The 27,817-nt window shown below is 35.2% G+C and overlaps 2 protein-coding genes across 4 annotated transcripts in view; one reads left to right on the forward strand and one right to left on the reverse strand.

Moving 5' to 3' along the window:
* Positions 1–27,817, forward strand: part of LOC140444943 (rho guanine nucleotide exchange factor 10) — an 807,510-nt gene that overhangs the window by 233,991 nt on the left and 545,702 nt on the right. The gene's annotated exons all lie outside the window — the stretch shown is intronic.
* On the reverse strand, positions 1,970–2,206 carry LOC140444944 (histone H3, embryonic-like). Its single transcript, XM_072536657.1, has one exon. The coding sequence runs from the start codon at positions 2,204–2,206 to the stop codon at positions 1,970–1,972; it is 237 nt and encodes a 78-aa protein (XP_072392758.1).

The following is a 27,817-nucleotide window of genomic DNA, read 5'->3' on the forward strand; positions in this document are numbered from 1 at the left end:
GTTAGGTTTTTTAAATCATCTTTACTTCCTCTTACGTGAAATTAAACTTATGCGTTCTTCTCATCATATCAACATCGAACATTAAACATATAATTAGATATTCTAAATGTGAAAAAGATATTCTAAATACACTCGCGATCATAAAATCCGGGTCATCTTGAAAATTTCAAGTTTCTTAAATATTTTTGCCTCTGGTGCAGTAATAACCTTTTTTTGGCTAATGTATTTTTTATTTGTCATCAATGTTTGTTTTGAAAGAAAAAAAATGGTTTTTTATTGTTTTTATTGAAAAAAACAAATCAAATTGTTGATATAACAGACATACGAAAAAAAATGGAAAATACAGAGCGTGGTAAAAAATCAGTGAAATTTCAATGACCAATATCGTGTATTGCCTCTCCTTGCTCTAATAACCTCTTGCAGACGACGGGGCATACTCTCAATTTTTCTCCGGATTACATGTTGTGGTATGTTATTCCACTCTCTCACTAACAGATCCTTAAGCTCCTGTCTGTTGTTAGGAGGAGGTGTATGGGTTTGAATACGTTTTTTCAAATCGTCCCAGAGATGTTCGATGGGATTCAGGTCCGGAGACCTAGCTGGCTGGTAATTCCAACTTCGTCCAAATATTACATATTGATCCTGGCAACGTGCGGTCGCACGTTGTCCTGCATAAAAACGGCGTTTTCTCCAAGCCCTGCCATGTTGGGCATAACATTTTCTTCCGGAATCTCTGTAATGTACTTTCGTGCAGTTAGGGACCCATTTTAGATGAAGGGTAACTCTGTGTGGAAGTCGGAAGATATACCTCCCCAAGCCATGACCGAGACTCCACCAAATGGTATTCTTGGAGCAATGCAAGCTTGTGAAAATCGTTCACCGGTTCTCCTCCAAACTCTTACACGTCCATCGGATCCAGTTAGGCAGAAACGGGATTCATCTGAGAATAACACTTTGCTACCATCGTTAATTCCCCAATGCGCGTATTGTCGAGGAAAAGCTAGTCGTGCAACTCGAGGTACCCGGCGAAGTGGCGGTCCTCTAGTCATTACCCGAGAAGATAGTCAAGAAGAACGAAGTCTTCTTCTGACTGTTGCAACACTAAAATTGCGATTTCGTACTTCCTCTAGACGATTTTGATGCATAACCGCAGTTGAGGTCCGGTTTCGTAAAGCCTGAAACACAAGGAAACGGTCATCTAGTGCCTTGGGCGTTCTTCTTCGTTCAGAGCCAGGTCGCCTGGTTAGCAAACTTGCCTTCTGAAAGCGTTGAAGCACTCGTTGAACTGTAAAAAGGCTTACGCCAACAGTTCTTGCGACTTGCCGTTGAGTGTGACCGTCTTCCACAAGTGCAACAATTTGTGCCGTTTCAACAACAGTCAAAGGCATTTTTGTCAAAAAAAAAACACTAATAAACACTAATGGTGGCAATAATAAACGTTTGTCCGTTGCATTTGAACAGAAAGTCGAAGTACAAACGAGACATTTAAAACAAGCGGAGTTACAGGTAGCGTTCATTTTGGGAAGTGTGCACTTTACCGCGAAATCGGCACTATTGGAATTCTTTGTTACAAAGGAAACCGCAACAATTCTCAGAAACATGCATTAGTTTGTATTTGTGTTATTATTATTTACGATAAAGCTCGTTAAAAATGAAATATCGGTGATTTTCAAGGTGACCCGGATTTTATGATCGCGAGTGTACTAAAGAAGTAATTGGACTAATATCTTCGAATTTTTAAAAACAAATGACTTTTTCGGCGCCACAATTATATTTACTATTTATGTAAGAAAGTTCATATTCCCGATCAAGACCAAATTTTACCGAAAATATAACAAAATAAATTATACAGAATTTCTTTGAAAAGTGAAAAGTAGAGGTGAATAAGAGTGCTTTTAAAAGAAATAATCTTACACTCTCAGATATTTGTGGTTCTGAAAAAAACCGTTTTGTAATATATTTTATTTGTTTACGCCCTTTCGCCCCTGATTCTCCTGGCTAGCTGAATGTCCTTTGGCATAATAGTGACTCTCTTGGCGTGAATAGCGCATAAATTGGTATCTTCAACCAAACATACCAAATATGCTTCACTCGCTTTCTGTAAAGCCATAACTGCGGCACTCTTACGAGCAGCTTTGGTTGCTAACTGTTTACGTGGCGCTTTACCACCAGTAGATTTTCGGGCTGTTTGCTTTGTACATGCCATTATTTCTGCGTGCCTAAGTTACGGTTTTTTCCTATTTCTATATACAGTACATGTGGCGATATAAGGGAGGGGTAATCTTAATTTTTATTGGTCGACTAAATAATTTTGAATTGTAATCTTCAACCATTCTATATGAACCATATGTTCATTTTCATGGTAATAAACCTTACCATCTAATAAATTGAAGTTGATACATAGGACACCCAAATCTTATATACTAAAACGCTAAGCCCTTTTCTTGTCCACCACTTTACTCAAAAACCATATTAGATAATTAAAATATTTTTTCGGAATATTATTAGTATTACGTAAGAGATTGTCAAGATATACTTTTGGTACAAAAATTCATTTCCGGTTTTGAGATGACCGGAAGTTAAAATTTACTTAAGTTAAAGTTTTAGACCCCACAATGTATATATGGATCGAAAGGTCTCGTCGAGACGAATCTAAATATGTACTTCCGGTTACGATCCGACACCGGAAGTGACCCGAAACGCGCATAAAACTTCAAGATAGAGCAAATCTGACACCGGATTCGTGATCAGCATGCAAAATTAACTGCTAAACGATAACATTGTAACAAAAAACATTGTTTTCGACGAAATATTTCGTGATATTTAATACACTTTTTACTTGCATTATTATTGATGAATGTTATGTATATTCTTGCTTATATTGTTTGTATTGATCTCTTAATTTTTCTCGCAAAATAAAAATTTCATTTAAAAAACTCGATGTCGAGTTGGTACGCTAGTATATATAAAAATACTTAAGTTACTTGTACATAAAGATACTGTAATTTCTTAGTTATTCGTTAAGAAACTCTTCTATTGAATATAGTCTTTCAGATGATAGCATCATTTTTAGAATGATCACTTGTATATGACAAATTCTTACTACCAGGCAAAGAATATGATTTATTTGCAATTGGGACAAAGCTCACCTTCTCGCCTAACTTTAAAATATTATCACAGTCTCTTTTAGGAGCTAGATTTGAATCTTTTAACATCTTCTGTATCATAGAAATACTCAAACTCTTTTTATGCCTATCACAAGAGTCATGTTCTATAATCCTATCTTCAGAAGATTCAATTAATGGAACTGGTTCTTTTGTTGTATTAATTGTGTTCATTGTACCATGGGTTCGAGAGTTCTTGACTACGTCACACGCCTGGGTCAGCTGTCAAATGTCATGCGCAATAATATACCTTGTGTTCATTCTACTATGAGTGGGAGCTAATCTACGGTTATTTGCATTTGACGATCGCCTTTTGTCAACATATTTTAGGGGAAAGCCCGGGGTAAAAGTGGTAAACTTTTTTGCATCTTTTTTTGGGTCCCAAAATTAATATGCTCGGCAAAATTCAGCGTGTTCGTATGATTTTTAAAGGTTCAGTGATATTTTCGTCCCTGACGTCTGGAGTATTTCAGGTAATAGGTAATAATAAGGTTCTTAATACTAAAATTATTTCCGTATTGCCCATGTAAATAATTTAAAATGTATTTTTTTGAAATTAATAAAATAAACTATTGGAAGGAACTTAAAAATTTTAGGATTAATGTATAGGGAATTGAAAGGACTTTCTTTAAAATGATTTCGTGTTTGACCTTCGTTGTCATTAAAAATGTTGGATTAACTCTTACCCGGGCTTAGGAGTAATCTAAAATACTGGAAAAATGTGTCCCCTTTGTACTCTCTTCAATGACAGATTAGAAGTTACACAAAGAACGGTACTAGGCTCGGGCTTCAGTCTGGTAGAGGTACCTTGGTCGGGGCTCTTATTACAGCTCAAATATAAAAAATCAGTTAGAGAAGTACTGAAGATACAGGGACGAGAAGGTAGAAGATAAAGAGAAGAGAAGTTAGAAGATAAGACAAGGGAAATATTTGGGCACCACCCTATTTTAGAAGAACAGGGAAACCTTAAGACATATAGAATAAGATAACAAGAAAGGTAAGGTACAGTTAAGATAATCACGCGAGAATAAAGTAAACCGTGGGAGAAAAGGTATTATGATTGTGCGGTACACACTTAATATTTCGACACATATATACTGGTTATGTGATAAAACAAATAGTAATATAAATCAATAACAATGCCTGAAAGAGATACACCATGCACAAAAATATAAATTTATATCATAACAAAAAAATAAGGCAAATAGTTCATAAACAAAGTTATATTGAGGTATAGTAGTAAAAAAAATGCACTATAACAATTTTTACTGCACAGTTAAATGGCACGAGATAAGTGATTGCACAATTTATTATCGAATACAACAAAAAATATCTTTTTTGAAAAATAATTCTGAATAATGTAGTATTCTCAAGAATAGAAAAAAAACAAGGAATATTATAATTGTAAATATTCGTCAAGTAAGTTATTATTATGTCTCGAGAATACGTACACATTTACTAAATTTTTGTGAACGTGATCACCTCAAATCTATGCATATTTAACATAAATATAACCTACAATCTTATGTGTGCCTTGGCACCAACGTAAATGCAAAATGGGAACAGGCCACAGAAATTAAGGCGGGAATAGAACGAGCTAGAGCAGCATTTAGTAATATAAAAAGCTTCTCATAAGCAGGGATTTGTCTCTTCCCTTAAAACTACGTCTAGTTAAATGTTACATTTTTTCGATCTTACTGTATGATGTGGAGGCCTGGACGCTGACGGAGACGCTCACGAGAAAACTAGAAGCATTCGAAATGTGGGTGTACCGACGCATTCTTCGTATATCCTGGACCGAACATATCACCAACATAGAGGTAATCCAAAGAATCGGAAAGGAGAAAGAAATCGTGAATACAATTAAACAAAGAAAGCTTGAATATCTAGGCCACATATTGAGACACGATAAGTACCGTCTACTGCAATTGATTGTCCAGGGAAAAATAGACGGTAAGCGAGGCCAGGCAGGAGAAGACACTCGTGGCTCCAAAATCTGAGGAAGTGGTTCGGGCTCACATCGGTCGAACTATTCAGAAGCGCCGCAAACAAGATCAGAATTGCCATGTTAATAGCCAACGTTCGCAACGGACAGGGCACTTGAAGAAGAAGAAGATAACCTACATTAATATAAAACAAATTGTTCGTAATTTATAAGTATATATTATATTGTAAGTTTATACTCGTAATAGTTCATTCGGTTAAAGTTAACCATAAATAGCAAAGTCACTGAACTCTTAGGTCGTAAATCAACTTCTTACGACATAGGCAGCGAAGATGAGCTTTAGTCAATAAAAATATAGGTACTCACAATACAACAGGCAACAGGTAGGCACAGATAGTGACGTTCGTTTATAAAACGCTCTCAATAAAAACATTTGACACGTTGTTCTCGAAACAGGTACTTGGGACAGCAGGTACGGTAACGAATTGCGATCTTCAATCCGTAATCTCTCAAATTGATTTAGGCAGACGAAAAGGGACAGCACACAGTAGGAATACAGGTAGTAGCGAACAGTAGAGATAAATGAAGAGACGAATGATCGTAGAGACGAATGATTGGCAAACAGAAGTGACTTCGTTTCTTCGAATTGGAAGACGTCTGTTTGACAAAAGAGAAGAAAAGAGTTAATATAGGAATCACTCTGTGAAGATATATAGATAATGGTGAATTGAAAATACACTTACCGCCGTTTGATGGAGACAAACCGCTTGCCACAGAAACCAACTCGAAAATGAATTCGAATTCTGATCTTAACCAAGCTAAGGATAAAAAAAGAGTGGGAGTATTGGCTGAAGAGTGCCACACGATAATGATATTTAAATTGCAAAGCTAGTGTGGTCATTTTTCAATCTAACCACTCTGTCCTGACAGGAATTATAATTTCACCGAAAACCAACTCCTCTGCTTTTCTTAGAAGGTAGGCAGAATATTTGACAATAGAAGCTGATCTCTTTGTTACTAGGAAAGGTTTCTATTTAACAAATGATAGATAAAAAGAGAAGAGAACATTTGGCGAAATACTTCCTTGTTAAAAAAAGCGTGACAAATCGCTCGTTGCTTTTGGGTTAATTTTAAGGCTTTTAACAAAATATATAGACATAGGCGGCATGAAAGTAATTTCCTAAGGGGAATAATTTAAAGAAATTTTAAACATGCTTCACCTCTAATCTTTAATCAAAAATCGACGAGTCGTTGAGTTTTTAAAAAATGTTGTCACAGTTCCTTATAATGCCTCTGTTTCGTTTTTGTCGGGCTACCCTGTATATGAATATTATCGTAGTTATAGAACGTTACAAAATTGTGGAAAACTAAAATTGAAAGAATTTTAAACAATTCCATTGTATTCCCTTTGTTATTATACAAATACAAATTAAGTAGGTACACAGTGTAACAAATAGAATCGGTCTATAAACAGTAATGAAGCTGAAAATTTAATAACAAATACTATATGTCAATAGGTTTTCCAATTCAAACGTTTAATTCATGTCCGAAACCGTTGTATGTATATTTTTACGTTATGTACAGCCCGACCTAATTACTAGTTTTGCTAATAGACAAACTAAATAATTCGAAATATCAAATTATCAACCGAAAATATATAGTGTTATGATATTTCATGAATATTTAGAAGTTAAATAAATAAAACGAAATTCCAATTACAATTTATGCCGTTAATTTTAGTGAATTGATAGTGACTTAACTTTGTAAAATTTTTTAAATTTTTAAATTTTTATAAAGTATTTCTTTGATTACACTGGTCAACGCATAGTAAAAATCATGTTCCATTTCTTTCGAAAAGCGTTCCCAGTGATCATTTTTTATTTTCCTTACACGTGCATGTGTTTCGTTTCTAATTGTCTTGTAATTATGGTATGCCTCTTGTGTTTTGGTTCACATGTATTTCAGGTAAGATTTTTTCTTTTCTTTGCATTTTTCCTTCACTTCTTTACAAAACCATGGAGTTCTTCGACTTGGGAACGATTTATTTTTATTTATATTTCTTTCACCAAGAACTTCCTTGGCCGAGCCTAAGATATTGGACTTAAAAAGGAAAAGACAGTTAAGATTTGATTTCACGTACAGGGAGCTTGCGCATCCGTTTATACGTATTTCGGCCCAATAGGCCTCATCAGAACGGCTTTCGCAAACGCTCTGAACGTGAAATAAATCTTTTCTGTCTTAGGAAGCAACTCTAACATGGCTTCGTATAGACGCAATGTAGCGGCATGTGATAATAAAATCGTAGACTAATTTTCGAAACCAAATTCAAGAATTCTGCTTTAATCTGTGCCTTCTAAGAATTGCATGGCAAAACAGACGTTGATAAAGATGTTAAGAGAGACATGGGGAATCTAAAAATTGCATTCCACAACATGTCTCCTCAACTAAGCAGAATTCTTAGCGAATTGGTTTCTAGTAATCGTACAGAGTATATCGAAATAAAAAGGAAAAGACAAATGTTGGACTTAATTTTTGCCCAGCTTTCTCATCACTTTCTTTGATATATATGTGTTTCTGCTTTTTTGGTTATTCTTTTTTAGAATAGGTATCTTGTGGAGTCATCCTGTAAGCTTTCGACTTTTATCTTTGTGGTGTATTCTGGTGTTTTGTTATCACATATATGTGTGTTCATTCGGAATTTGCACAATACCAATTTATGATCGCTTCTTATTTCTGCTGATGTTAGTGCTCTTACATCCAAGATTTGACAGGGCTGTAACTCTCTAATCGACAGAATATATTCTATTATAGATCTTTGTCCTCTACTGTTTTCAAAAGTCTATTTGTATTGTTCTTTGTGAGGGATCTCAATATTGATCTCATATTTTAGGAACCCAAATAAAATATAATTTTATTTAAAATCTGATTTTATTTTGATTTGTATAAAATATAATTCTCCCAAGATTCTGCCTTTTTGTCGTCTAACCCGACTGTACTAAATTTTATATCCATTGAGCTCTGCCCGCACAGATTCGAATCCAGTACTCAGCTTATTTTTGTTTGTGTTATTAAGGCTATTCAAGATATCCTTCTTGAAATCGTGTCGTTAGTTCTCACTTTGTATTGTTGTGTGGTGTTATCCTTTACCGGTTATATATCCCGGATGTTAATCTGGCGATAGAAAATACTTTTTGTTGGTTCATATGGCATTTAAACTCTTATAATGTCATTTTATGATTCTTTTTAACTGTTTATTGTTCTGAAGTTATTTTCTTGTGGCATTTTAAAGTAATTACTATTTTAATGGGAATAAGCCACAATTGATGGTTAAAGTAAGTTTATTGACATTTCACTTTCCACTTCAGAAATCCTTCCCAAAATACAAACTGTTGTGTCCGTACACACTTTGTAGATATCTTGACTATCTTGGTTGATGTCTTCAGGATTGAAATGAATGTACTCGTAATTTGTAAATTACATCTTATATTTTTTTGATAAATAATGTAGCATGTCCTTTTATGACATTTGGTGTGTTCCGTAGGTGTAGGCCGGAACAGCAGTTTGTAATGTTATAGAAGATATAACACTCCCCCCCCCTAAAATGTAATACTATGATACCATTATAAATCTAACCTTTTTGGTGCTACTATTGTTCTTTTGGAACGGCGCAAAGGAACATCTGAGCAAGGCGAGGAAATGATACTTGAGTCATCAACCTTGACTATGAGAAGGTAATCTATATTGGTATTATCACCATTTGGAGTTGACTCACAAGCAGCTGTTTGTTTCTCGATATATTCATTTATAACTGTGGGCACAACATTATTTTCAGACTGTAATGGTGTATTTTCCACTATAGCTCTTAACTGGTCAATGTGTCGTTTCCAATACTGGCCATCATCTAATTTGATTATATAGTGCAGCTTTCCCAGTTTTTCTACTACCCGTCCAAATCTCCATTTGTTTGTATGTATGTAATCTCTAGCTTCCACTCTTTCCCCCTCATTTAAAACCCTGTAACTATCATCTTGAGCTTTGTCACAAATAACTTTTATTTTAAAAGTATCTCTTTTTCTACTTCTGGTAGTAATGCATGTGGTACCTTTCTTGATTTAATAAAAAATGGTTGAATATTGGATTTTACCTGAAGTTTTGTAAATTCAACTGTAATTGCCTAATCCACTCCCTGCCTAGCAGTGGATGTTTATTTGACTCTACTACATAAATGTTTAAGTTTTTAATTACTTTCCTGTACTTGACCTGTACCCCCGCCATGCCTAAAATATTTAATGGCTGACCTCCATAAGAAACTAATTTTAAATTTGTATTGTATAGCTGCAAATTTGGAAAATAATATTGGTAATCTGTATTATTTATTAATGTAACTGGGCAGCATCTCTTGCTGATATTTCCATACTCAAGGCTACTTCAATGGCCCTTTCGATGGTTAGATCTTTTATCTCCAGCAATCTACTCTGTATACGTTCATTACATAGGCCAAATACAAATTGATTTCTTAACGCTTTCTTTTGGTACTCACCAAAGTTGCAAGTAATTGCCAATCTTTGTAGGACTGTTAGGTAATCTTTTACACTTTCCCCTTCAATTTGTTTTCTCTGTAGGAAACGAAAAATTTCTGCTATTTCTAGGGGCTCTGGATTGTAATGTTCTTTCATAATATTCACTACTTTATCATATGATTTCGCATCTGGTGTTTGAGGAGATAACTTATCACATAATATATCGTACGCTTCTGGTCCCATATAATGTAATAAGTAAGCTGATTGCTCACCCTGTGGGATGCCGAATACTTTTAAACGCACTTTCCAACCTCATCAGCCATCTATCGAATTTCTTTGATCCGTCGTACGATTATATGGAAAATACGGTCTGTACTGTATGATGGACCGTCTCAGCTAGTCCGCCTTGTATTCTCCTTGTGTACTCCAATATGAGATGGATCCCAGATTAATACCACGTGTTTGTTTTCCTTTGCAGCATTTTGAAGTTCTTTCTAAATGTCTTTATGAATAGGGTTGCTGGAGTATGTTTTGGATGTCACAAAGGGCATTCATTGAGTCAGTTATGATTGTGTAATTTCTCTGGTTCGTTTTTTTAATGAATTTTTGAGCTTCAAGGATTGCTTTTAGTTCTGGGGGATTGGGGATAGTTGTTATACAACTTAAATTTAGCATTATGAGTATTACAGAAAATGGCTGCCCCCACTTCGTCCGTTGTTTTTGATGCATCTGTGTAGATCTGTTGGTAGTCGCTAACTCTATCAATAATATCTTTGAAGTGGTTAATTAATATGGCTGGTGGGGATTCATGTTTACTAAATTTTGATAGATCAGTGCTTAGTTTTTGGAGAAAAATTCTTCATCCATTTCTTTTAGTGAAATTGGATAGCTCATGTAGTCTTCCGTGTACACTGTGATCGTTATCTCCTTCTTTTCATTTCTAAATTTAAATTGAAGAAAATTTGGAGAGTAGTTGTTCGTGCTGGAATTTTGTTTATAAAGGTCTGCAAAAATTTCTGTGATTTCTTCTGTTGAGGGAATTAATTAATCGATCTTTATGTTTTAAGACGGCAACAATACTTAGACAAACAAATTCCCCAAGAACAAGCAGGCTTTGTCAAAGGGAAGGGTACGAGAGAGCAAATCCTTAATATGCGGCAGCTCATAGAAAAGGCCCGCGAATTTAAAATTCCAATAATAATCTGTTTTCTAGACTACCAAAAGGCATTTGATTGTGTGAAGTGGGAAGTTCTCTGGACAGTTCTTCATGAGATGGGAGTTCCAGATCATTTGGCAATATTAATTAAAAACTTATACGAAGATAACTCAGTTAAAATAAGAATTGAAAACCAGCAATCTGATACCTTCAAAACCAGCAGAGGTGTACGACAAGGGTGCATACTATCTCCAGACCTGTTCAATTTATATGGAGAATACATAATGAGGAACGCACTCGATGGATGGAGAGGCGGCATCTCCATTGCAGGAAAAAAGATCTCAAACTTAAGATTCGCAGACGATACAACACTGATAGCAACATCTGAAGAGGAGATGTCGAGACTGATAAAGAGAGTAGAAACCGAAAGCAACAAGTGTGGGCTCAAGATTAATAATCAGAAAACAAAAATCATGATTGTGGACCACGCGAATATCCTCCAAACAACAGGCGCCCTAAATCAATTCGAGAAAGTAGACGAGTTCACGTATCTAGGATCTTCCTTAAGCAATGCAGCCTCCTCCCATACGGAAATTCGCAGAAGAATAGGGATGGCCAAGAACGCGATGAGTCGACTGTCAAAAATATGGAAGGACCGCTCTTTATCCAAAAAACTCAAAATGAGACTGGTACGGACACTCATTTTTTCAATCTTTAGTTACGGTGCCGAAACATGGACAATAAAATCAGAGGATAGGAAAAGGATTGACGTATTCGAAATGTGGTACTGGAGACGAATGCTACGCGTCTCGTGGACGGAGCACAGATCCAATCCGTCGATTCTCGAAGAGCTAAACATTCAGACCAGACTCTCCTCTCAGTGTCTTGCAAATGTTTTAAAGTTTTTTGGCCACATTGCGAGAAGAGACAATGACAACTTAGAAAGACTAATTGTGTGCGGAAACGTAGAAGGACGTAGAGGCAGAGGACGCTCACCTATCCGATGGTCAGATCAAGTACAGAAAGCCACTGGAGAGACGTTTTCCGACTCCATGAGAGCAGCCCAAAATCGCAAGAGATGGAGAGAATTGACAGCCCGCATTGTAGGAAATCACGATCCTCAGCAATGAGGAAACGACAAGAGAGAGATGTTTTAAGAAACTAATTTGGGCGTTTTGCTGTTTTCTAGATAGTTGACGAATTCTCCCAACCCCCTCCCCCCCCCCCCGTAATAACTATTGTCACCTAGTTCTTCGTTGTTGCATGATCCTAAATGCCTCGTCTTTTTCATCGGAAGTGATTTGCCTCTAAAAATAGCTTTACTCCGACTAAATCAAGTTTATGTTTAGATATTGATCGTTGTATTTGAAATATTTGAATGGAATACTCGATCTAGACGCACAACTTTGTAACTTTCCGAGCCAAAGTACTTTAATTTTTCAGCAATAATCCGGTTTTAGCCAATATTAATCAATACTTCAACAACATTCCTATTTAAGTTAGAAAACAAAGTTCAAAACCACCATTAATATTCTGCTCCTTCGTAGACCAGAAGAAGAGGACGAAGAAGAAAGAAGAAAACCGACTGACTGGCCGACAGCGCGGCATCCAACCTGTTTTCTTTTTCAAACAGCATATCTCCGTAAACTTGTTTGTAAAATTCTAATAGACCAGGCAGTTTTATTACTGCGGAGATATGCTTTTAAATGGTTGTGGGTTATTATTTTTTCTTATGAGATTTCGAGTCTTTATTTTTATTGGCGTTAATGTTTTATTGACATGAAATGATGGCCGTGGGTATTATTGACTGTTTATTAAATAAAGCATTAATAACTTTTGCCTTCTTAGGTGTCCACAAAAGGAATAGAAAACATTTTACAGGATATCAAGTACTATCATTTATACTATCGTTATTATTATTTATGCAATTTCAGCTCAGAATTCACGGAAACTGAAAAGAATGAAACATAAACTATTGTGGATATTAATGTGAACACATCATATTTTTTGGCATTTGGCACTTGACAATCGTTTATGCCAAATCAGAGAAAAATTCTGCGAGTCGGTGAGCCGGTAATGATATATTTCAGGCTACAGAGATGGATGGTGGCTTTCTTTCTCGGTAAAAGAAATGCTTTTAATAGTGCTAACTACTGGGCGACTTGAGGATATCTTACTATCTGCAGAACTAGGTCAGGAACTACTTCACAGATAGGTGCATCAATATAGCTAGGGGTAACTTATGAGGACCACGATGAGAGTACCGCAGGGCTCCGTCCTAGGGCCCTTGCTTTGGAATGTTCTATACAACGAGATTTTGGAGGCCGACCTGGGCATTGGTGTACAGGCAATAGCATAGGCTGATGTCCTGGTGACGCTGGTGGAGCACAACGAAAATAGGTGAATCATGTAAAGAGCGAACCGAGCCCTCAACAAAGTGAAGACGTAGATGGGAAGCACGGACCTCATACTGCCGGCCGAGAAGACTGAAGCTATGATGAAGCTCAAGGGTCCGAGGGCAAGAGACCATATAGTTTTTGTACTGGAGGGAGAGAAGATCGTACCTGCCAAAAAAGTGAGTACTTGGGGTAGTCATAGATATGAGACGAATCCGTGAAGTACATCGTTCGCAGAGCATAGGAGAGAATTTCGGCTCTGACAAGGATTATGCCCAATGTAGGAGGACCAGGAACTGCCAGAAGAAGAATTTTAATGGAAGTAGTGCACGCTAATGTACTCTATGCGGCACCAGTATGGCAAGAAGTGTCGGTATAGAATACTAGAAAAATCCCAAAGAAAAGCACAGCTGAGAGTAACACGTGCAAACAAATTAACATCAACGGTGGCCATAAAAGTGATCGCGGGCGTGTTACCCATCCACCTGACGGTGAAAGGGCGGAAAGCTACGGGAAAGATGAGCAGGGGAAAATAGTAGCTAGGAATAGCAGGACGGAGTGGCAGGAAGAATGGACAAACGAGCATAGGGCGGCCTAGACGAGGGTATTACTTCCAAAATATTGTGGACCCGGTCAGTTTCCAACAGGCCACGGCTCTTTAGTTCCCACCTAAGACAGGGAAAGTGGCGGATGGAAACTGCGCAGAATGTGGAATGTCTGATACGGCCGAGCACTCTGTGTTGGAGTGCAGAATGTTCAATGACGACAGAAACAAATTACACAGAAAGGGAAGTAGGATAAGCGCAAATATATTAATGCAGGTAGCAATAAGGGGAGAGACTGAACACAAGCAATACAAGAGGCAGTAACTAAAATTGCCAGAAAGAAGAAAATATAGAGGAGATTTTGTAGCATAGGTAAGGGCTACAGAGATGCTTATTTTGTGTCTTTTTAGAATTGGGTTTTTTTGGTTAAAGAAAACTCAGTGAGGAAGGAAGCATTTTTAAAATAGGTAAAGTAAATTAATCCCTAGAACTACAAGCCAAGAAGTTCAGCAAAACAGCACCCATTGTACTTATTATTTATGGCTCTACTATACGAAAACGTCTTATAGAACGTAGAATTGAGAAAGATAATCAAACTACGAAAAACAGTTCTTGACTGCTCGCAAGATACGATTGGATCAAAAATATTTGGCTGGACTACTGAAAATTACTTAAAAGAAAAATATTGTCTCAGATCTACTTTCTTCAGGAAATAACCAGCTCCCCTAAGAAAGTACCAGTCATATGGTCAAACTTTCTCCACTGAAATTATTAGCTAGAGAGCAACCCTACTTTCTATGACATTGAGATCTAATAGTTTGGCAAAAGAAAGTGTAGTTTGTCTAATTGGACGCTTTAAAATATAATCGTTACAGTTTAGAAAGGTTCAAGTTCTATAGAATTTTAATTCCTTACTCAAATGCTCAAAATGCTAAAAATACTCACTCCTTTAGTTTTTAAAAATTACTGGTAAATACACTTTACAATCCAGGGTTGCTACCCTGTCTATGCGAGCCACTCTGACTCCCTTAAACCGAGAGGGTACATTGTCCCAACCTATCATCCTTGTACAATGACCCGAAATTTCCTAACCCATCCTAGCATCCTTCGACCTACCTGCACAGGTCGGCGCGGTAGGTAAACAGCCAGGAATTCCCATAAAATGAGAAACGAAGAAATTGCAAGGCCCTCAGTCTTCAGCAGTTACTTGAAACGATGACGTTAACACTGCCATACAAGAGGTAACCACTAACTATACTCTACTGATGGGAGACCTAAACTCCAAAATAGGCCACAAGCAAGATGATTCGGAGTTTGTACTTGGACCTCACGGATATGGCGATAGAAACTAAGGGGGGCAAACTCTTAAAGAATGTCTTATTTAACACAGCCTATATGTTATGAACACACATATTAAAAAAGTTCCCAAGGAAAGTGTACTTGGCAATCACCAAATGGCTTCAACAACAACGAAATGGACTTTCGTAAAGAAGGAAAGAAGAAATATGGGGACAAGGACTAAAAATATCACATTCACTGCAATTACTAACACAAGGGCATACCCGGAAGAAATAAAGAGTAACCTACAGAAAGAAGTGCCAGGTGAAACAAATATTGAACAGCTTAACGAAATATTGGTGGTCGCCCTAAAGAAGGCACAGAAGTGCAAAGCCAAGCAAACAAGGAAACATGAAAAACTTACAGAAGACACAAGAAACCTAATGCATAAAAAGGAAAATTAAAGATAAGTACACAACAAACATTGCAGAGCTTAGGAATCTAAACAAAACTATTTCAAAACACCTTAGGGAAGACATAAGGAACTTCAACACTAAAAAAACAGCTGATACCATAGAACAAAACAAAAGCCTAAAAGTTCTAAAACGAAAGTTGAATACAGGAACGAGGAATATTTATAAGCTAAAAAAATCGGTTGCCTGTAAAGTCGGTTTTACGGGCGAAGATTTTACGTGACAACGTCTTTTTCTCGGTAGAATATTTATTGATATGAATATTATTAAATTGCACAATAGGAACAAGGAATTGAATGAAAATAAGAATTGCACAAATTTTAACTATAGAAATATATTTTGTTTACTAAAACATTGTACATGTAAACTTAAACTAATTTTTATTTGAGTGATTTTGTTGAGGATAGGACGATGATAGGAGAAATATGAAATGAAAGGAAGTGTTTCTGCTGTAATGTGTCTTGAACGCCAAGAACGCTCGAGAAAGACAGAGACACAAGCACGCACCGATTCAACACGCCTAATTCTCTAGTGCTGCGCGCGCAGCGGACCGATCATGTTTGAGTGGGAGAGAGACGCAAGGCATTCGCCGGTCCGGCGGGCCTCTCTCTCGTTCGGTGACTCATCGTAACAGACGTGAGCGGGCGTTACACTTTTTCATGAATGACTCCGAGCCACAACCTAATTTAAGACGTTGTCACGTCAAAAATAAACAAGAACATGCATGCTATGAACAACAAAAAATTCTCAAAATCATAGAGTACTACAGAAAATTATATAGTCGAAATGCTCATATTCCAAAGGTAAAAATGCCAGCAATACAAAATAAGGATCAAAGGAACTTTTAGATATAACCGAAGAGGAAATTAAATCAGCGTTAAAAGGTACGAAGAACAACAAAACACTTGGAGAAGATGGCATTGTAAGTGAAATGATAAAACTAGGAGCGGAATGCGTCACAACAGAAAAATGGAATAGTGACATTATGATAATATTGTATAAAAAAAGAGATGTTACAGAAATTGGAAACTACAGACCTATCACTTTGTTATCTCATTTATGTAAGCTCTTTATGAGAATAATTACTAACAGACTGGTACCTAAGCTAGATTTTTACCAACCACTAGAGCAAGCCGGATTTAGGAGTGGCTTTGGAACGAATAGCCAATTAAAAGTAATAAAGTTCCTGATAGAGAAAGTTACAGCATAGAACAAGCCATTGCTATTAATATTTGTAGACTTTAAGAAAGCCTTTGACTTAGTCCAGCATAGCTTCATGTTGAGAGCTCTTACAGAGTGCAGTATTGATCGCAGGTACACAACTCCTTTTCGAAATATATATAATAGCGCAACAGTTGCAGTAAAAATGTACTATGGGACACATACACATTTCCCTTGGATATGGGTATTAAACAAGGAGACACCATCTCTTCTGAACTATTCACCGCTTTATTACAGAGTGCCATGAGACACAATAGGGAAAATATTGGAGTCGATATAAATTGAGAGTTTCTGAATAACTGATATAATTATTGTAGGCCGGGTAGATCATGCCTGTCAACTTCTTTAAGACCTTCAGAGCTCTTGTACACGAGTTGGCCTTAAAATTAACTTCCCTAAATCACAATACATGACCAACCTTGTACTGACCAAAAACAATTCAACATATGGCATGCAAATTAAACAAGTTTGTACCTATAAGTATCTGGGCCACGAAATTAAATTCTTCTTCTTCTCGTGCCACTCCTAGCGGAGATTGGAAATCATCATGGCCACTGCGACTTTGTTAGCAGCGCGCCTAAAAAGTTCAATCGAACTACACCCGAACCATTCACGTAGATTACGAAGCCACGATATTTTTCTTCTTCCCACACTTCTTTTGCCCTTAATTTTGCCCTGCATGATATTTCTTAAAAGTTCGTACTTTTCACCTCTCACAATGTGCCCCAAGTATTCCATCTTTCTAGTTTTTATCTCATTTAGAATTTTGCATCTTTTGTCTAAAGTTTGGAGTACTTGCGTGTTAGTGACGCGGTCCATCCATGATATTCTGAGAATGCGCCTATAGCACCACATCTCGAAAGCTTCGATGTTTTTTGTGGTCAACTGTTTTAGTGTCCAAGCCTCTACTCCATACAGCAGGGTAGAAAAGACATAACACCGCAGCATTCGTATTCGTAACTTTATATTGATATCACGATTGCAAAAGAGTTTGCGCATTCTATTAAAGACTGATCTAGCGATTTCTATTCTACATCTAATCTCTTTTGTTTGATCAGTATCGTCTGTGATCCAAGCACCTAGATATTTATAACAGGACACACGCTCAATCGTTGTATTGTCTATTACAAGATTAGCTCTGATGTTCTTTGATTTCGTGATTACCATAAATTTAGTTTTTTTCAAATTAATTTTCAAGCCGTAACTGTTACAGTATATATTGAGACTTTGAACGAGATGTTGTAGTTCTACTAGCGTTCCCGTTAGGAGAACCGTATCGTCAGCATACCTTATATTGTTGATCGTCTCACCATTTATTATCAGACCAAGATCTTCTTCCTCGAGTGCTTGTTCACAAATAGCTTCACTATACAGATTAAATAAAAGTGGCGACAAGATGCATCCCTGCCGGACTCCTCGACGGATTTGAATTTCTTCTGTTAGCCTACCTGTCAACCTTCACATTTGCTGTTTGATTCCAATATAGGTTGCATATAATTCGAATATCTCGGCTGTCTATATTTTTCTTTATTAGAATTTGTCTTAGTGGTTCATGTTGTACTTTGTCAAAGGCCTTTTCGAAATCAATAAAGCAGGTGTAAATTTCTTGGTTCATGTCTAAGCATCTCTGTGAGAGAACGTTCATTGCAAACAGAGCCTCCCTTGTACCCAGCCCTTTTCTGAATCCCATCTGAGTGTTACTGATGTCTACGTCTAACTTCCTATAGATCCTATTATGGATTATTTTCAGGAACAGTTTTAGGGCATGACTCATCAAAGCTATCGTACGATATTCGCTGCATTCCCTTGATAGAAATTAAATTAGGAAGAGGTAATCAAACAACAGAGCTAACAGGAGAATAGGACTAACATAGACAGCTTACGGAAAACTTCGGAAAGTCTTTGGATCAGATATTCCCATGTGAAAGAAAAGAAAGGTGTCACAGAGAGCAATGAAGAGGTCAATGTTTAGTATATCAGTCAGAAATAGAGTTTCAAATAAAATAGTTAGGAGAAAAACTGGTGTAACGGACGCAGTTAATAGATTTACAACGCTGAGATGGAACTGGGCAGAACACGTGGCCAGAATTAGAGATGGAAGATGGACCAAGCAAATTTTAGAATGGAGACCTACACACAATGATTATCGTAATCGCAGACGTCCTCCAACAAGGTGGTCAGGCGACATCAAGAGCATCCAGCACAACTGGATTCACTTTGCACAAAATCGGATGGAATGGAATATTTATGGCAGATAAATGTTCAGCATGGGACACAAAACGACTAATGATGATGATCTAGTTTTTAAAAATTATTTTAAAGAATTCAACGCTTAGTCACAACAAAAACTCTCGTCATATTTATAAATTACATTGCATAATTGTATGCTCAGTCACAATAGAACGGAGAGTAAAAACTCCCGGTTTCATAGTTTTCCTCCACATAACTTTTAATGATGGATCCAAATGCGTCATCAGAGTCTCTGTATTTGTTATAGTTTTAGCGGAACTAATCTTATCAATCTTATCGAAAAATAATTCGTGTTAGAATTATCCAAGATTTAATGCAAAGCAAAGTATTAACAAATTAAGAAATTGTTACCTAGATCTCATACATAGCACGTATACTAAATTTCATATGAGGAAGATGTTATATTATGAATATTCCCAAAGAACTTGATTGAGTCGATAAGATCGATAAATCGTTGCAGTCAGTCGAGAACATTAATACGATCTAACGGTAACTATCGTTTCGATTTATTGATTCCTTTTAGTCATACAGGTCCGTCGAGTAATGATGAAGCCAAAGTATAATAAATCTACTTACTGATAACGTGTCACACAAGAATGGAAAACAATCGATGTCCATCAGAAATAAACTTTGTTGTTTTGGTAGTATAATGGCATCATTAAATTAAAAATCAATAACAAAACTATGCAACGTAATAGTTACACGACAGACACAAATTACTTTATTAAAAGTAAATAACATTGTTACTAAAAATACATATTTTTGCATAGCGAGCAGAAGGATTCATGAGGTTGTTGCTTGCTTTTGGCCTGGAATTTTTTTCCGGTAGGCTGCGCTAAATTCATTTTTCCATTTTCCATAACGAACCATTTTGTGAATATAATAGAATACACAAGGAGAATAAAATTCCTGTAGTAGGCTGTATACGATAAATCACAAAAGTTTTATTTAAAATCGTTTAACGCGCACTTAACTTAAAAAAAATCGGTTGCCTGTAAAGTCGGTTTTACGGGCGAAGATTTTACGTGACAACGTCTTTTTCTCGGTAGAATATTTATTGATATGAATATTATTAAATTGCACAATAGGAACAAGGAATTGAATGAAAATAAGAATTGCACAAATTTTAACTATAGAAATATATTTTGTTTACTAAAACATTGTACATGTAAACTTAAACTTAACTAATTTCTATTTGAGTGATTTTGTTGAGGATAGGACGATGATAGGAGAAATATGAAATGAAAGGAAGTGTTTCTACAATCTAACAATTAATCAATCAATCATAGTTTACGATAATGAAATATTAGTGTACAATTATTTACCTTTATTGTTGTAGTTGTTGTAAATGACGAATCTAAGCACTCCACATTTTCACTACAGACACAGCTGACGATACTTTAACCACACGTGTGAACTTGTATTATGACGCTTTCTCGGTTTTCCAACGCCAAGAACGCTCGAGAAAGACAGAGACACAAGCACGCACCGATTCAACGCGCCTAATTCTCTAGTGCTGCGCGCGCAGCGGACCGATCATGTTTGAGTGGGAGAGAGACGCAAGGCATTCGCCGGTCCGGCGGGTTTCTCTCTCGTTCGGTGACTCATCGTAACAGACGTGAGCGGGCGTTACACTTTTTCATGAGTGACTCCGAGCCACAACTTAATTTAAGACGTTGTCACGTCAATAAGTACAGATAATGTTATGTGACGTTCACTTCTGATTATATATATTTTAATATTTTTAATTTTAAAGAATCAATTTGAAAATCAAAACACTTATTCAGATCGAAGGTTCAAATTTTTGCTAAATAAATTTGAAATTAATTAAAATTTGTAAATGTAAATGGTAAAGTTGAAAATTAAAACATTTACTAAAATTGGAATTTGAAATTCTTGCTAAACACAGTTAAATTCTAACTCCGCGCGTGGTGATTGGTCGGTTTAGTTCGTTTGTTTGGTCGCCCTGTTTTGACAGGTTAGAAGTTATAATTTGTTATTTTAAATGTTTGACTAGCAATACGCGCTGTTTCTTCTCAATCGACTGAATTACGATTGATTGCAGAGTGATTTAAACTAATAATTTACTTAACACTATCAACATTTGTCAATAGTATGACATAACCTATAAACTCAGTTTCTCAACTTTTGTGTCAATCTAACAATTAATCAATCAATCATAGTTTACGATAATGAAATATTAGTGTACAATTATTTACCTTTGTTGTTGTAGTTATTGTAAATGACGAATCTAAGCACTCAGTGATGCCACTCCTCACGATTTATCGTGAGATCTCACGAATTGAAGACAAATCTCACGATCTCACGATTAAGGTCTTACATCTTACGATTTTTAAATTTTTTTTTAATTTCAAGTGTTTCTAATAAAATGCATGGGAGGAAATCAGCTTTTTTTAGATTGTCACCTTGAAATATCCATAAATAGACTGTATTTTTGTATCAAAGTGGGCTACTCCAATTAACTCAATTAATATACACAAAATAATATAAACAAAGCTTAAAAGGTTCTTTATGCTTTGAAAGTGGTTTATAAACAACTGAATTGTAATGTATATTTTACCGCCTTTAATAAATATGAAGTATAGACTAAATTTTGTGTAAAGAACAAACATTCAACAGACCTAATAGTAAAAACATATTGATTTAAGTGTGAATTTGAGATAATGTGCTGACAAAATGTTAAATCCTAAGAAAACAAAATTATGTTTTTATGTATATTCATTATACTTAATACTCTTGGGTAAAATACCTCATATCATATATGTCTTGAGACACAGTTAATAATTTTCATTGAAGTTTAAACTATAAAGAATGTTTACAATCATTGCTCAATATTAAATGGATAAATCCATAGCAATATTATAAAAGAATATAGGTCCCTAGGTAATTTCCTAAAATTATATCTGATACTGGTGGTTCCCCCTAAAATAGGACACTGTAAGCACTCCACATTTTCACTACAGACACAGCTGACGATACTTTCAACGATTTTCAACTTTAGCGATTCAACGCGCCTAATTCTCTAGTGCCGCGCGCAGCGGACCGATCATGTTTGAGTGGGAGAGAGACGCAAGGCATTCGCCGGTCCGGCGGGCCTCTCTCTCGTTCGGTGACTCACTGTAACAGACGTGAGCGGGTGTTACACTTTTTCTCAAATGACTCCGAGCCACAACCTAATTTAAGACGTTGTCACGTCAAAATCCGCTTCACTCATTGTCTTCCAGTTCTACATATTGATGAGTTTATTAATTACATTAATTTTATTAATAATTTAATGTGTATTTTATTACCGAGTATACTTTTGAATTGAGTTTATTAATTTATTTTTATATGACATATATATCCATATTTTTATGTTTTTTTTTGTATAATATTATTTCTCTGTATAACGTGGTATATATACGAAATTATTTTACTGCTTTCGGTCAGTAATTTTTTTAGAATCGACAGTTTGGTTTTGTTTATGGTTGTCTTTTGGTGTGTCGTTTCATATTGACTAATATTTAAGTTTGTATATATTCTTCTTTAGTTATAATTGTATGTGTTCATGTATATTTATGGTTGCTTTTACTTCTTTTTAGAATTTTATATAGTTCTCTGGCTTTCATTTTTTTCCATTTTAATACACATACCTAATGCCAAAGGGGGAAACCAACGAGTTCTGAATTGAACAGAATATCTTCTCTTCCCTTTCTGATGACCCCAATTGTTAAATTGAGGTCATCGTATGTGCAGAATGCAATACATATATCTAGTTTATTATTACTACATCCATGGTAAAACCCTTATAACTTGTTTTGTATAAAACTTAAGAGGTCGCTGGTTAAATGATATTAGAATAATAATGGAGAAAAATGCAATATTTTGACTGTAAATAAATTAGCGAAAAATAGCAACTATCAATTGTGAATGATTAACTAGCTTTACTCATTACTGTTGTCTGTACAAAGAATGTAGACTTACCTTTTGACATATTGATGTATTCGTAGCCATTAGCGTAGCGAAGATACCACGTTGCGACGTTAAGGATGCCCGGCGCCGAGGCTCAAAAGAGGACTTAACCGATACACTCGATATGCTTACTGTACGCGGTCTCGTGATGAAGTGGAAGTGTTGAGACTTGAGACGGTCAGAAAGAACCCTTTAACCGTTGGGTGGTTTATGGGCAAGTGCATCTCATAAATCAACCAAAGAATATACCAAAAATAACAAAAGAAGTCAAATTCTCCGTACTTATGAGATAGCCAGTTTAATAATTTTACGAGATTTTATGAAATAACCGGAAATAATATATTTTAAAGCAAAGTCGTTAGAATATACCTTTAAATCAGAGCATATTAAAGTATAGTAAAAGTAAGTAAAAAAAATATAAAAGTATGAAAATAAATAACTACTTACTTTCCCAAACATTCTCCCGTTCCAAAAACGAATGTTTTTAAAAAATTCTGCATTTTTTTCATAATATGGAATATATTTTTTAAATGTATGAGTTATTTGGCCACTATCTAAAGATTTTCAGCAACTTTGGTACCAGATTTTTAGATCTGATTGAAAAATACAATATCTTTTAATCCAAAGTTAATAAAAAAATCTACGTTGTTTAATAAGTAAACGAAACTATCACAGTATCTTCTTCTTCAAGTGCCATCTCCGCGGCGAAGGTCGGCAATCATCATAGCTATTCGGACTTTTGAGACGGCTGCTCTGAAAAGTTCATTTGATGTACATCCGTACCACTTTCTCAGGATTCGCAGCCATGACATTCTACGCCTCCCTATGCTTCTCTTTCCTTGGATCTTTCCCTGCATAATCAGTTGGAGCAAGGTGTATCTCCAAGTTGGAGCAAGCTGTATATGCTCTCCACGTGTAATATGTCCGAGATATTCCAATTTTCTTGTTTTAATTATATTTAAAATTTCTATTTCTTTATTCATCCTTCTCAGAACCTCTTTGTTTGTGACGTGTTATGTCCACGATATTTTCAGAATTCTTCTATACACCCACAGTTCGAATGATTCCAGTTTTTTCATTGATGTCGCATTTAAGGTCCAAGATTCCATTCCATAAAATAAAGTCGAAAAAACATAGCACCTCGCCAACCCAACTCTTAGTTCCAATTTTAAATTCCTTGTACATAGCACTCTTCTCATTTTGTTGAAATTTGCTCTAGCCTTTTCTATTCTGATTTTGATCTCCTGAATGTAATCATTTGTGGAGTTAATCATTGTTATCAGATATGCATATTTGTCCACTTGTTCGACGTTGGTTCCGTTTATTAGAAGATTCTCGTTATTTCTTTGAGTTTTTGATATTCTCATAAATTTCGTCTTCTTGACATTCATTGTTAGACCATACTCTTTTCCATACTCAGCTATTCTGGTCACCAGTCTCTGAAGATCTTCAATATTTTCGGCTAAGATCACAGTGTCGTCCGCATGTCTAATGTTGTTAATGAGAACTCCATTTACCTTTATTCCAGCTATTTCACCCTCAAGAGCGTTTTTCAGGATCTCTTCGGAGCAGGCATTAAAAAGAATTGGCGACAATACGCATCCCTGTCTCACTCCACATCTTATTTCAATTTCTTTTGACAGCTGTTCGTTAACACGTACTTTTGCTCGCTGTTTATAGTATAAATTTAATATGATACTGAGGTCGTTGTAGTCAATCTTCTTTGATTTCAGGACATTCATTAATTGTTTATGTCTAACTTTATCGAATGCTTTACTATAGTCAATTAAACATACGTATATATCTTGATTGACAGTACTTATGTTATATGTCTATTCATATTTTTGTTGGAGACAATTACAATATATGAAAGTACCAGTACTTTATCGATATGATAAATATTTTAAACAGTGTATCAAATGACATCTATATTTCTTTAAAAAATCTTCCTCCTGTCTCCTGTCAGAAATATTGTTTAACGCCTCTGCTTTAAATTAGGAAATTGATACAGCCTAGCATCATCAAGTGGGAAAGATTAGCATATCTTTCAGTGACAGACCAACTGACACGATACATCTTTTTGATATCGCTAATGGACGAAAAACGTGTTTATTGTTCAGTGCGGAATGCCGTTCGGGACAAAACAAACATCGTGTATACATGGAGAGGCTAATTCAAGAAATTACCCCGTTTTTTAGTTACAAACTGCTTCAGGGTCGGACTAGATCGTACAAGATATAATCAAGAATAAACTCTTTTGATTTTTATAATACATATTTATACAAACAAGGACATAAAAAAACAAAATAGGTATATCGATGGCAGACAACCGTAAATACGTATTTCTGACTATTTGGTCGTCATCAGTACAGTGCAGCCAAGTTAAAAAAGGATCATGTAAACTTGGCAAAGGATCACTACAGGAGCAATGCAACCAATTTGTGGCAATAAAATACCCAGATAGTTTCCAGGGCAAAAACTAACAATAAACACTCAGGTTCTATCAGTCAAGAATCCATTAAATTGTCATAAACAAAAACACAAGTCGACCTCAATCATACATGAGTGATAAACAAAAAGAAAATAGTAAATTTTGAAAGAAACAATAAAATATCCAGTTCGGTACAACCTGATCTACCTCCAGACGAAATAAATCAATTTTTTACTACAATGGCAAAGAATATAATTACATCTCTTCCCACTAGTAATGTCGATGTCCTCTTCGATTATAGAAATTATCCTTCACCGAGCAAGTCCTTTTTTTTGTCCCGTTGTGGAAGAATAGTTCCTTCAAATAATAAAGTCTCTTAGTAGCTCTAATTGTAGGGACGTTCACGAAATTAGCAAAATTTAAAAAAAAAACTTACCAAATAGTTTTAACACCTTTCACTCATCTTATTTAATATGATATCAATTGAAGTATTTAAGGAAGTACTAAAATACTCAAAAGTACTACGTATCTACAAAAAAGGTGATTCCTCAAAAACTGACAATTATAGATCCATAAGCATTGTTTCCACTTTTGGGAAAGTGATTGAAAAGGTTATCAAACAACAATTTTATTCCTATTTTAAGTCTAATAATTACTTTAGAAACTCACAGTATGGATTCAGAAGTGTTCGTTCTACTACGAACGCGGTATTTAATGATGTGAGTGAGTGATTGAGTGAGGGACAATCGCATAGCAAATTCTTTCTGCGACTTGTCGAAAGATTTTGACTGCGTTTCACACGACATTTTGCTTCACAAATTAAAATTAGAGGTATTCCTTTTAAGCATATAACTTCTTATCTATTTGGCAGACACCAGGCGGTAGTATCTAAAGGTCATCTCTCCGATGTTCTATCTGTACAAATCCGTACAATTCGCAGATGATACATACGACACACGTTATAACAGTATAATGATGATTTAAAAATGTCCTATGAGGAAGTTTCTACTAAATCTAGCACATAGGTTTCTGCAAAAAAAATAAAACTTAACTCTGATAAAATGCAAAATTTGGTTATATCTGCAAGTAATTTCCATAATGATCCAGATTACAAAGAGACTGTTAAACTATTGGGAATAACCGTAGATAATCGTATAAACTGGTCGGCTCATATCTCACAACTAAAAAAAAAAGCTATCAAGTTCATTTGTTATTCGCCAACTAGCAAGGGTTGTTAACTTTAAAACATTAAAAATGACATATTTTTCTTTATTCCAGTCTCACCTAAACTATAGATTAATCATATATGGGGCAATTCATCAAATCCACTTCAAATTTTTAGGACGCAGAAGAAAGCTATCAGGATTTTAGCAGTGGTTAGTTATTTAAAACACTGTCGACCTTTCTTTATCGAATTCAAAATGATGTCGATACCTACTCTGTTAATATTTCAAGTTCTGACTGAAATTCTTAGAAAACGTGCTCATTTAATAAAGCAGTCTGATATTCACGTTCACAATACGCGAAACTGTCACTACTTACGAACAAATCGCTTAAATTGCCTTAATTATAACTATTACCATATTTTACCAAAAAGTATTAAACAGCTAAGCTATAATAGTTTCGAAAAAGCTATAAAAAAACGGGTGTGGCAGTCCAGTGGGACTGCCGGTAGAAGTTATACTTCTATACACGCATTCGCCGTTACAAATTTATATGGAAGTCAATCTGCACAATCATTACATATGTAATGCTATAGGTAAGAGAGAGCAGAAAGAGAAAAACAATTAGGTATATAGGTGTATGGTGCATCGTTTGCTGTATATAAACATTTGTACATCGTTTGCTGTATATAAATATTTGACCTGTAATAATAGGAGTATAGTAAATGAAGGATTGAATTAATATTTTAATGGAAATATATATTTTTATTTTCATATATGTATAAAAGGAGTTGAATTCAAAAAAAAAATTTCACACATACTCTGCAGTAAAATTCATTGTTTATTTTGTTATTAATATAAAAATACAATACAATACACTGCAACATAATTCAATATAATAATAAATACAAATTAAAATGCAATATTCATAAGTATTTACAAATGACAATATATATAACTTACGCATATGTTTAATTTACCATGATAATAATATTAATAAAAAAATAATAATATTAATAAATATTAAATATATTTACAAAAGGAATATTTTTATTCTCGAGAGAGAAATAGAGAGAAAATATATCGTCTGTCTCTCTCTTACCTATATCTTACATATATAGAAGTATAACTTCAAAAAATGTTTGTGGAAGATAAGAATAAAAAACCAACAATTCGGATTATGTTGTAAATTTTCATTTTATTTTAAAATTTAGCATTTTTGCGTAGTATACATATATTTAATAAGATTAACGTGAGGTTTTTAAATATTTCAAAAATAAAAAAGGAAATTCATATTGGGATT

The sequence above is a fragment of the Diabrotica undecimpunctata genome, chromosome 7, assembly GCF_040954645.1.
Source record: "Diabrotica undecimpunctata isolate CICGRU chromosome 7, icDiaUnde3, whole genome shotgun sequence".
Taxonomy (NCBI): domain Eukaryota; kingdom Metazoa; phylum Arthropoda; class Insecta; order Coleoptera; family Chrysomelidae; genus Diabrotica; species Diabrotica undecimpunctata.

What these genes read in the sequence shown, in the direction of transcription:
- LOC140444944 (XM_072536657.1), bottom strand. Translation starts at nt 2,206, where the DNA reads ATGGCATGTACAAAGCAAACAGCCCGAAAATCTACTGGTGGTAAAGCG.